Consider the following 12,479-nt stretch of genomic DNA (forward strand, 5'->3'; position numbering starts at 1 on the left):
TTGCCTCTGCCTCCCTCTGTGCCTCTTTCACCTCGCCTCGCACCTTTTCACTCAGTCAAAGGTCAGCCTCACGCGCATCTGCCGTAAATGTCACCCGAACATTCTGTGCTCCACCGCGACAAGTCTGAGAGTCCGCCCAAGATACGTAGCGTTATTCTGGCGGATGAATCGGAATAGACACGATGACACAGAACTACCGAGGCATCTCTCAGTAATCTGACAGTAATGCATTAGATACATAAAGCCTTCACTCTTGTGTACTGACGGGTTACTTCATGTAGCAAGCGGAGTCATCGTTAGAGCGAGACTGCAGTTATAGGGCATGGAGAACAAAACCGTCTCATCTGGTTGATTTCATGGAGAAAATACCTAGTCTCTTTAATTCTAACGCCTCTTAAAAACAGGACAAATTGTGTTGGAATGAGTTCTCTAGCTAACCGGGTATTGATACAACCTCCACAACGGTCTTACATCACCCGGATAGCTATCAGGCTTTGTTTTCTCAGCGCTTACACAGTAATTGTTCTTGAATCCATTTCCATTCCTTTCGACTGGAAAAAGCATTATATTATATCGAGGCTTCCACTTGGGGCTTAGGGTTTAGTTTATTTCCTCACATTAAGCGTGTGTGTCCGTGTGGACCTGAGAAATGAAAGCAGGACGTGTTAGCATGTGTGTAACAGAGGATAAGAGCACGGAACGTGTGTGAATCTATTTTAAATGACTGCAGCTGATCTTCAGTCAGAACTTCAAGCCACTTGCTCTCAGGTCCTTAAAAAACTGCTACTCGTTCATTTATTTATGTATTCATTTCTTTCTTTTCTTTTTTCCCCTCAGAGCTGTATTTACACTTAATGAACAAATACCTCATCCGTTCTCTAGTTGTTGTTGTTGTTGTTTATCTGCATGTAGCCTGTGTAAGTAAAATAAGCCTTTAACTCTATCGTCATTAATTCTTAACGTAATTATGCTGCAGTTCAAAAAAAAAAAAAACCCAAACACTGCAGCTCCCTTTAGTGTCACCTCCCAAAAACCCCAAAATAGATACACATGTCCTGCGTAAACTAGAACACCTAAATACAAGATGGAGGGTGATATGTTTCACAGGTGCTGCTTTGTCCTGCTTACATTGGTGAGGCTGGTGGTCTACATTGTGTGTGTGTGTGTGTATGTGTGTGTGTGTGTGTGTGTGTGAGTGTATAAGTGTGTGTATGTGTCTGTATGTGTGTGAATGTGTGTGTGTGAGGGTATGTGTGTGTGTGTGTGTAAGTGTGTGTGTGTTTGTGAGTGAATGTGTAAGTGTGTGAATGTGTGTGTGTGTGTGTGTGTTTGTGAGTGTATGTGTGTGTAAGTGTGTGAATTTGTGTATGTGTGTGTAAGTGTGTGAATTTGTGTATGTGTGTGTATGTGTGTTTTCTATTTAAAGAGCCAGGACGAGCACAAAGCCTTGAGTTCCAACCTCTCAGTGGATTTTTTTTTTACTGGAGCAGTAAAGCATTGTGTTATAGACGGAGCTGTTACTGACACGAATAGACCTGCTAGAGGCGCTGAAAACTATTTGTAGATTATATATTTAGATGAATTGGTGAAAAAGTTTGAGGTTTTATTTTTGACCGTGTATCGAGGGTGCTATGAATTGTGGGAACATGGTTACTAAGGTAACGGCTGGAGCAGCAGATCGGTGCTAAAACATTCTAGACACGCGTCACGTGTTTTTTGGATCAACGTGTAATGTGTAATTGATTCTATTTTAATTACATTTATTTAATATCATCTTCAAATGGTATCCACTTGCAAGTGGCTTGTCAGTATGTTATTGGCACCGTCCTTGGCAGATTCGAGTAGTTCCTAGCCAGTTTGTGGGCTCATGTTTGTGAAAGAGGGCAGATTGCACTTTCCTGCGAGTGTGAAGTAGCATGAGCAGCGCTTCCTGTGATAGGAGAGTGCGAGCTAGTGGGTGGGAAATGGCAAACCGAGGGAAGACAAAACAAAAATCTTTGCAACTCTGTGGAAATGGTTTATATAAAGAAACATTATGAAGAAGAGATTTGGGAGAATGTAGACAGGTGAAAGAAAGACATGTCACATTGTAAGCTAATGAGCTTAACATTATATGAATTGTCATGCGTGTGCGCGCGCGCATGTGTGTGTGTGTGTATACCTCTCTGAGCTCGCGGTGTCTCACACATTTCGCAGCGCAGCAGCAGGCCGCTGTTGGAGAATGTACAGAGTGGGCAGCTCCACTTCTGGCTGTGGCGGGGGGTTTGCAGTCCTGCCGAGAGCCTGTGTGGTGCACCGAGAGGCGTCATGGGACTTCTCTTCCCCCCGTGGCGAGACAATGGAGTAGCCTGTTTCACACGTTTCACCTGGGGACAGAAATCCACATCCTCATTGGCTAAATCAGGGCTGCGGCTACAGGGGCTTTGATTGGTTCCCTGCTGGTCTTGTGAAGGTGTTTGAGGAGAGCCGGTGATGGACGAGTCGTCTGTTCTCTTCCTCTTTTTCTCCGAGACGGGAGAGAAAAAGTTGCGGATGTCGTGCTGTTTGTCTTTCTCAAACTGGAGGGAAGAAGGATTAAAAAGTGGGAACTATTAGAATTGAGGTGTTTAAAATGTACAAGTGAATTCATTTGGAACAAACTCGAGAGGTACAGTGAAGGCTGCATGGGCTGTAGTAGACACTGCTTATACAACGTCTCACTTTAAACGGAACAAATTGTTTGGATTATTTTTTATCCTTCGCATCAGAACTTGCTTTGTTAAACTGTAAAAGTTGTAGGTATTAGTGGCCTGATCCACCACAGTCATGGAGTTGCTGTGCGTTGTTGATCGTCTTGCTTGAGACGGTATTTAGTGAATTGAACGCTGTTCTCTGTGTTTTACACAAGAATAAATTCCCACTGAGACTTACATGTGAGAAGAAGACCCCATCTTTCTCATCCTCTGCATCACCGGTGATGCTGTCGCTCGGTGTCCAAGCCTGAGCGAAGTTCAGAAAATCCCATTTCTCCTTATCCGCCTCGTCCGCTTTCAGGTAATCCTTCCTCCCGTTCAGAGTGCTGCCCGTCACTGTTTCCTAAACATAAACACCCTAAATGAGTCTTTTACATGTCTGATCGTTGGCGGATCCGAGGTTAACGTCCTTAGGTTAATGACCGAAAAGTTCAAATGCCACTACTGCTTCTGCTGGGGCTCTTGAACGTACCCCTGGACGTGTCGTTAGATTTTTATAGGAACATTTCTGTATCATTGACCTCCTCAAGCCACTATCTATACCTATAAATATGCATGATATGCAAATTGACCCCTTCCCTCAATCGGCCAGGCTTACAGAAATTTACCCATGGTGTTCTGCGCTATCACAAAAAAAGAAAAAGATCACACACGCAAAATGTCAGTGAGTTTGAGTCTGAACAGGAAACATACGTCCAACAAAAGCGACATGGAAATGTGATAACCGCTCGTTACACAAGTGGTGAGCAGAAAAGCATCTCAGAATGCACGAAACAAAACAGGACGGAATAAATCCATAGCCACAGTCCTGACTCCTATTTGTTCGTATGTAACGCTCCAATTAAACCATTTGTTTTTTAACAAAACTACGAAGCACATCTTCATCTTTAATACTAAACTTAGCACTATACTGACAAATTTGTCCAATCTTTTATTCTGTAACAAAATTAAAGCTTCCATGAGGAGTTATGTATTGAGTTCAGATGCACTTCGACGGTCGACGACTCGACAATATGATACGCTCGAATTGGATTCTGCCTCACGTCTAATTCGCTTTGGATAAAAGCATCAGCCTGATAAGTAGGTGCAAATGTAAATTCTGTGCTCGCTGATGCCACGGAACGGTCTTACAGGAACTCATAATCGCTTTTAAACCTTCGCTGCCTGATATCTAAGCAGCTTTAAGTGGGATCTTGCATAACGTAGGGGCTTCTAAACAGTGACGTTAGGTGGAAGCGCAAACACGGCACAGGGTTCATGTTAACCATTTTGATCAGTTTTCTACACTTTGCTTATATTAACATGCATTTACATTGTGTGCTTATTTGTTTACGTATACCTGAAATAACTATGTAAATATAAAAGCAATGAATGTTGTAGACAATCGTTTTTTTTCTTCTATTTTCTTTTCTAGAATGCAATACAACAGTTAGCTAATACATATTGTGTATTAAAGTAATGACTTTCAGAATGTATTTTTGTCTCCACCTTGTTTGCCTACTTGTACATGTGAGGCTTATGACAAAGCGATCTTTATGGCAAAGCTTTAGGAAGAGAAAAGACCAGACTTGTATCTAGATGAAACTGCACTAGACCCATAATCCCTAAATGGATTAAGAAACAAAGATGTCATCATCAGTGTAATACGCCTGGCTTTTCCTGATCTATTTTGAACAGATGTAGCTGTGGGGTTGAGCACCACGCATGATTCCATTCATACTTCAGTGCCTGGACTGATTCAGGTCCTGATGCCGTCACACCCGGCTCGTGTCACCTGTGACCCACCTTCCGGTTCAGCATGGCCCACATGACCACATCAAACGTTCCCTTGGCGATGAGGTAGTGAACGTGTACGGACGAGGTTTGGCCGATGCGGTGCGCTCGGTCCTCTGCCTGCTTCACGTGCCCGGGGTTCCAATAGAGCTCGGCAAACACCACGTGAGACGCCGCCGTCAAGGTCAGACCCTAAGAACCCACACGTTATGAATTTTAAACAAGTAAAAGGCTTTGACTGCAGATGGCTTGCAAGTGTAACCTACTACAGTATGTAACATCCTGAGATCACCATTAGTGTGCACAGAGGATCGAGTTTAGCATAATCGACTTTATGCACCCCAGAACCGTCTGTTCCGTTGTGACGTTGAACCAAACCTTTATTAATGTACTGATCCTCTGCACTAGCACATCTCTACATGCTATGTGTGTCTCCACAACAGCAGCGCACTTCATCATGACCTTACTGCTACAGCTAAAGCACTGGTGCATTATTCAAATATTGCACACTACAGGTTTTCACAATCTCTGGGAATATCGGCACACAATCTAGGAAAGATTAGTCATTATCATAAATTTACAGATCAACAGACTCAGCACAGCCTAAGCTTTATGATCCAGAGAACTGGTGGCGACTTTACACTCTATTCAGTTACACCATAATTTTACACAAACTGTTCCATATTTAAACAGGGGCCTGAAGCCACGTCTGTGTGTAAACTGTATTTGCAGTTGCTTCGAATACATTTATACAAAGACTATAAATATTGCAGGACTTGTTTTTAACAGATTCTGCTTGTTCTAGATGTTCGAGACGGCCGTTTAAACGGTTGAACGCCGGCCAGACGTAAATTCCAGCTTTCAGGACAGAGCCATTATCCTTCACCCTTATAGTGCAGTGATTGTTTCGATGTGTCTGGGTCATTTATTCATTAAGCCGAGCTTCGGTGAACACGGAGGAGTGTGAAGACATGGTGTTGAAGCACTTTCTTCTGGAATCAAAACACTTAGTCACAACAACACTATGACACACAAAAGCCTTCTCTATATGCAAGAGAACTTTGATTACAGCCAGACCGTCGAGATAAAAATACACCTCTGCGCTATAAAGATATTTCATGACTAATTAGTATGAAGGTGTTTTGGAGCAGATAAAACAGTGCAAATGAAGTGGGAGAGAGGGAAAAAACATATGAAAAGAAAGTGTTTGTGTAGATGTGTTTGCGTGCACCTGTCCCGCCGCCTGTATGCTCAGAATAGCAACCCGTGTCTCTGGATTGTTCTGGAAGCGGTGGACCAGCTGGATCCTCTCTGCGGAAGGAACGCTGCCATCGATCCTGATATAACTGGCCTGTAAGATGAAGAAAAAACCATCACACTCGCACCTTTCAGCTCGAGGGCTTTGAATGATGGGGTGAGAAGACTGTGGTTCTGATTAAAAACTAAACTGTATGTGTTACTTAGTGCCTCTGTGATGTACACGTTCCTCCAGCACTACATGGTGACAGCATTGCAGGACTTCTAGTATGATGAGAAATTCTGGAGTTGATGACATTAACACGTCCTGAAATGTTTTCTCCTCTTAGTTACTTACCTGGCCCCCTCATTCAACACTACCACATACTGCCACACTTACCTCTACACCCTGCAGCCAACAAATCCTACCCTCTTTACCTCCACACTCTGCCCCAACGCATCCTAACACACTTACCTCCACACCTAACCCTAACCCAAACACATCCTACCTTCTTTACCTCCACACTCTACCCCAATGCATCCTACCATACTTACCTCCACACCTAACCCTAACCCAAACACATCCTACCCACTTTACCTCCACACTCTGCCCCAACACATCCTAACACACTTCCCTCCAACACCTAACCCAAACACATCCTACCCACTTTACCTCCACACCCTGCCCCCTAAAACATCCTACCACACTTACCTCCACACTCTGCCGCCAAAACAACCTTACCCCATTACCTTCACAACCTGCCCCAATACATCCTTATTAGTTACCTTTACAACCTGCCCCAACACATCATTGCCCCACTTACCTCTACCTCCACACTCTGCCCCAACGCATCCTAACACACTTACCTCCACACCTAACCCTAACCCAAACACATCCTACCTTCTTTACCTCCACACACTGACCCTAACTCATCCTACCACACTTACCTCCACACCTAACTCTAACCTAAACACACCCTACCCTCTTTACCTCCACACCATGCTCCCAACACATCCTTACCCCACTTACCTCTACACCCTGCCTCCAACACAACCATACCCCATTACCTTCACAACCTGACCCCAAACATCCTTATCAGTTACCTTTACAATCTGCCCCAACACATCCTTACCCCACTTACCTCTGCAACCTGCCCCAACACTTCCTTACCCCACTTACCTCTACCTCTACACCCTGCCTCCAACACATCCTTACCCCATTACCTTCACAACCTGACCCCAAACATCCTTATCAGTTACCTTTACAACCTGCCCCAACACATCCTTGCCCCACTTACCTCTACTTCCACACTATGCTCCCAACACATCCTTACCCCACTTACCTCTACACCCTGCCTCCAACACAACCATACCCCATTACCTTCACAACCTGACCCCAAACATCCTTATCAGTTACCTTTACAACCTGCCCCAACACATCCTTACCCTACTTACCTCTACAACCTGCCCCAACACTTCCTTACCCCACTTACCTCTACCTTTACACCCTGCCTACAACACATCCTCACCCCATTACCTTCACAACCTGACCCCAAACATCCTTATCAGTTACCTTTACAACCTGCCCCAACACATCCTTACCCCACTTACCTCTACAACCTGCCCCAACACTTCCTTACCCCACTTACCACTACCTCTACACCCTGCCTCTAACACATCCTTACATCACTTACAACCACATCCTTACCCCACCCACCTCCACACCCTGAAACACCTCTTACCCCTCTTCTGAGGTCATGAATAACAAGAGAGTGTTTAATTACTGTAGGAAAGTTCACATGTATGTTGGAATGTGGCATATCTAACCCTATATTGTGAAGTGTGTGCTCAATATGTTTAAAAAAATAGTCTAAATATTTATATGTAAATAAATATAGGTATTGAACTTACTTGAACAGTGTAGTGGATAAATGGGGCAGAATGTGACCTACAGAGTGTTTTTTGTATACATTAATATTCATAGTATGCATGAGCCAGACTGTTGGTATTTCATTCATGGTAAACTTTTATTTTTCTCTAAGACTCAGTTGCTCTTTCTCAACTCACGCTGCCCCCTAACCAGCACAACCTTCCCCATTAACCTCTATGAATACAACCATCACCATGTTAGTCAAATAACAGGCAGCAAACGTTTCAGTCATGAAGGTCTTGTAGATACTTTACAGGCTTGACTGCACTCATATTTACACTTGAGAATTAAGGACAATTAACATCTACAATAGGCTTAGTTGTTTGCACGTTTGCCTCACACCTCCAGGTTTGGGGGTTCGATTCCCGCCTCCGCCTTGTGTGTGTGGAGTTTGCATGTTCTCCCCGTGCCTCGGGGGTTTCCTCCGGGTACTCCGGTTTCCTCCCCCGGTCCAAAGAAATGCATGGTAGGTTGATTGGCATCTCTGGAAAATTTTCCGGAGTTTGTGAGTGAATGAGAGTGTGTGTGTGCCCTGTGATGGGTTGGCACTCCGTCCATGGTGTATCCTGCCTTGATGCCCGATGACGCCCGAGATAGGCACAGGCTCCCCGTGACCCAAGAAGTTCGGTTAAATGGTAGAAAATGAATGAATGAATGAACATCTACAATAAACCTAATAAATCTGGATGAAACATGCAGAACAGAACCAGGACTGAAACTTTGCTCCAACTGAAACTTTGCTCCAAATGTGGATTGTTTGGGGCTTTGGGTGTATGGTGGTAAAACAAAAACCTGCTTTATGTATCAAACAGATGATTAGGCAGATGATGTTCAGCTATTCTAAAGAAATGTTTTTCTCTTCCTCTCTCTGTCACTTCTTCGGTCAGCTGAGTGCGTTCCCCCCTGCCTCATTCACAAACACTTCTTTTTCGGGAGCTTTCGTGCTAATTGGTGGTTATGAAATCTTAAAGGATAATGAGAGCAGTCACACCATGAGGTGTGATCTCACACACACACACATGCACACAACACACACACACATATTCTCTCGCTCTTTCACACACCCTTCATAAGTGAGAAAGGTTGGAGATGACGTGAAAATCAGTCTGGCTGGTGAAAGTTTGGAAGTTTTTAAAGTGTGTGAGCGTGTGTAGACGAGAGCTGGGTCAACTGGGTGAGACAGCAGGCCAAGAGTTACATGCAAAACACACACACACACACACTACTGAGCACTGGTGTTGAATTCTTATTCGGCAGTTACTTGTGTACAAATGTAGTAGCTCTCGTGTGTGTGTGTGTGTGTGTGTGTGTGTAGTCGCATTCATAAACTGGGGCCAAGTCGGTTCCTTAGCAGGGACAGAAATAAAAAATCCAAGCACGAGCTCAGCGAGGAGACCTGCAGTAGAACAAGCTCTCCCCAAACGCTTGGCTCTCTTTTCATCCCGGCCTCTACTTTTTTTTTTTAAACACACCCACACACACACTTTAAATTTTTCATATTTATGTATGTATCTTGAACTCCATTCAAATAGATTTTCATTAACAGTCCTTCACATTTCTGAACGTAATCTTCTGATGTTATGATGCCACAATTACCTGCTGTGTTAAAGTTCTATTAAATAGATACACAATATTCTGAAACAAAAAAAATCTGTGATGTAAATATATTAATATAACATCTAATATAAAGTAGGTTATGTTGTCGTCTACTTACAACTTTTTTTTTTTACCTACAATGCTACACGGCTTTCGCTTTCTCCTACAATATAAAGGTAGATATTAACATTTAAGCCGCTTAAATATCGAAGTCATTTCGTCTAAATCTAGGTTATAAGGGTCAAACCTAGTTGTTTGGTTTAAAGATGCATAAAGCAGTTTCACTTATTTCCTTATTATTATTATTATTATTATTATTATTATTATTATTATAGTGCTGTTTTAAATTCTGGATGAACTGCACCGTCATTGTGTTTAAGTTGCTGATTGGTGACTGATTTCTGCTGATTGCTGCCTCTACATCCACTCAAGTGCTTAATGTCGAGTCTGTCTGTGGCAGGCTGAAATTAAAATTAATGAGTAATTAAAGTGTGAATGTAATTTTATAAAGGACTGACAACACACACACACAAAACACGCATATATATTAGAACAGGTGTGTGTTTTTTTGTGGATTGTCAGACTGATGAGTGGAGCAGGAATGGAGGTGCACACACACACACACACACACACACACACACACACACACACACACACACACACACACACACACACACACACAGTACCTTGGCCTCAATCACAGCCTCGGTACACGCCTGCAGCATGCTGAGGTGATGTGCAAAAACCAGAAACTTCAGCTGCTCTGTCTCCAGCATCATCTTTATGTAGTCCTTCACAGCTCCTGCCTAGAGAGAGAGAGAGAGAGAGAGAAGACATGACTGAATATATTCAGTGATTAACATTCAGTATATTCCCACTCCATGCAAGCAGCACATCTAACACAGCTTCCTTCTTTTCTCACATAGGTCTGAGGTTTACAATCTTCATTCACACGTTAGCGGATTATTTCGGCGATAATCAGACTGCCGCATTAACCGCCATCGTTAGCGAGCTGTGAGTAAAACCTCACTTTCTGAGTGCCGCTCCACTTTTGTTATTACAGCCTAGTTTTGTCGTTTTCACATCTTTTAATTGGTATCCAAAACTGCTCCCTGTGAAGTGGCATTAAATCTTCTCCAGTGTGCTGTTTGTGTGTCTGTGTGTGTGTGTGTGTGTGTCTTAGTCTTGAGATAATTGGGAGCAGATGCTGTTGGGGTAAAAATACCCATGCTTGGCTCGCTCGTGCTGGCTGGGAATTCGCACTTCACGAAAAGAGGGACACTGTCTAATGCGGCCATGATACTGCTTCATTCCATTCCTTCTGTGTGTGTGTGTGTGTGTCAGAAAATCAAGTGGTCCAGATATGAAAGGTGAGCAGCAAAGAAACGGGACCGAATCAATACTAGCGATTAAACGCGATGAAGCAGAGATCATAAGGCCAGTAGGGACGATGACTTGTAGCCCACATGCTCACTCACTCATATGAGCACTTCACCATCAGCATGTGTCTGTAATCTGTGTTAATTGTGCGTACAAGTGTAACGAACTATTTACGGCTGTTAAAGAGCGCCAAACATGCGAGAGAGAAAGCACTTCACTTCTGTGAGCACTAAACACTTAGCTGTCACTCTCTGTTAAAGATGCTGTTTAAAAAATAAAGCAGTCAAATGTCACCCGATATAAACAAACAGAGTGATTATCACCATTTTGATGCACTGTAGTATACGTATATGAAGAAATACATGTTGCATGCATCCTAAAAGACGTCACGTTTTTGTAGTCAAAAAACCCCCAAGGGGATAAAAAAAAAACAAACAAAAAGAAAAACAATACAGACTTCATGAGACTGAAAAGGTCACTGGACTCCTACTGCAGTGTGTTCCCATGGCAATGCCATCAGAAGGGCTGGTTGCCATGGTGGACATCTGGGTTCAACAGCATGGTGTCTGATTTGCTAATGTACGTAAAAACGCCTACCGTGCGAGAGTTATACAGGAGCGTGTGAGCTACTTGACAGAGCAGTTCAGATCACATCTGGGACATGTCTTTATCAGGGCACGGTTCGTGCGAAAAAAAGCGTTAAAAGGAGCAGAGCCTGTATATCACCAGATGCTGAGTGCCTGTGTGACTGACAAGCTAGTCTTTATTTTATTATTATTTTAATTCAGCCCAGAGGGTTATTGTTTTTTTTCCCTTCAAAACGGTGCACTAGTAGCTGTATTCAGTCGTGTTATTTCGGATTTAATACCGAAATTGGTATTCTCGGTCTTCTGTATGTTGTCCGTGTGTCCTGAACAATGTTTAGGTACAGTAGGTCGAATGTGTCATGGTAACATCTACATGAATGCCAGGACCCGAGGTTTCCCAGCAGAACATTTCCCAGAGCATCACACTGCCTCTGATAGATTGGCTTCTTCCCATAATAGAAACCTGGTGTCACCTCTTCCCAAGGTACAAGATACACACATACACACACACAGCTGTCCCTGTGATGTAAAAGAATATATGGTTCATTTGACCAGGCCTCCTTCTTCTGATTGGTGGACAGGATGTGTCCACTCTGACCGGTCTGGCAAGCTGTGACGCTCCGTGTGTCCTTCCTACAGGTGCTGCAGTAACTCTTCTGTTGGATCAGACCAGATGTCATGACTTTGGGTCTTGGGTGAACATGACCTTGTTCTTTTGTCAGATGTTTTTGTTTTTGTCAGATGTAACCACTGGATACATGAAACTCCCAACACCACCTACTGCTTTGGAGACGCACTGATCCAGTGATCAAACTAGAGGTCTTCACAAGTCCACTTAGAACCGAAAACCCGAGGTCCGACCCGATCCCGAGCGGATTCGGGTCTAAAAGTTTCACGTGTGCCTCGGACACGGGTCGGGTATAATAGTAGCGGCATCGGGTCTCGGGTAATTTAAAATGAATGTGTTTTTACCGAACGGACCCGAGAAGTCCCGAACTACTGTATCTCGCGTGTGTGCATCGACTCGAGTCCTTTTCCAACCTCTCCTCTGTTTGCCAAGACCACTTGTGACATGTGGCTGGCGACGTGTGGCTGGCGGTAAGCTCATTTTCGTTGAAACAGACCTGTCAATCAATTTTGAATCCACTCTGTAGCGGTTACTTTAGTGTAGAGGTATGCAACATTCGGCTCCAGTCGGGTTAAAAAAAATGCCAACGGGTTGGGTCAGACTCGGAACTATTTTTT

At 43.6% G+C, this 12,479-nt stretch overlaps 1 protein-coding gene across 3 annotated transcripts in view; it reads right to left on the reverse strand.

Moving 5' to 3' along the window:
- zranb3 (zinc finger, RAN-binding domain containing 3) overlaps nucleotides 1-12,479 on the reverse strand; it is a 60,310-nt gene that overhangs the window by 17,266 nt on the left and 30,565 nt on the right. For 2 of the 3 annotated variants that reach the window (XM_027168545.2, XM_027168547.2), the window contains exons 8-12: nucleotides 9,954-10,073; nucleotides 5,737-5,856; nucleotides 4,518-4,697; nucleotides 2,911-3,075; nucleotides 2,162-2,558 (exon numbers count right to left, since the gene is read on the reverse strand). In XM_027168545.2, coding sequence (XP_027024346.2) covers nucleotides 2,162-2,558; nucleotides 2,911-3,075; nucleotides 4,518-4,697; nucleotides 5,737-5,856; nucleotides 9,954-10,073 — 982 coding nt within the window. The remainder of the gene's footprint in view (nucleotides 1-2,161; nucleotides 2,559-2,910; nucleotides 3,076-4,517; nucleotides 4,698-5,736; nucleotides 5,857-9,953; nucleotides 10,074-12,479) is intronic. The other variant, XM_047821988.1, reaches the window with a different exon arrangement.

This window comes from Tachysurus fulvidraco, chromosome 1 (genome assembly GCF_022655615.1).
Source record: "Tachysurus fulvidraco isolate hzauxx_2018 chromosome 1, HZAU_PFXX_2.0, whole genome shotgun sequence".
In the NCBI taxonomy this organism is placed as follows: Eukaryota; Metazoa; Chordata; class Actinopteri; order Siluriformes; family Bagridae; genus Tachysurus; species Tachysurus fulvidraco.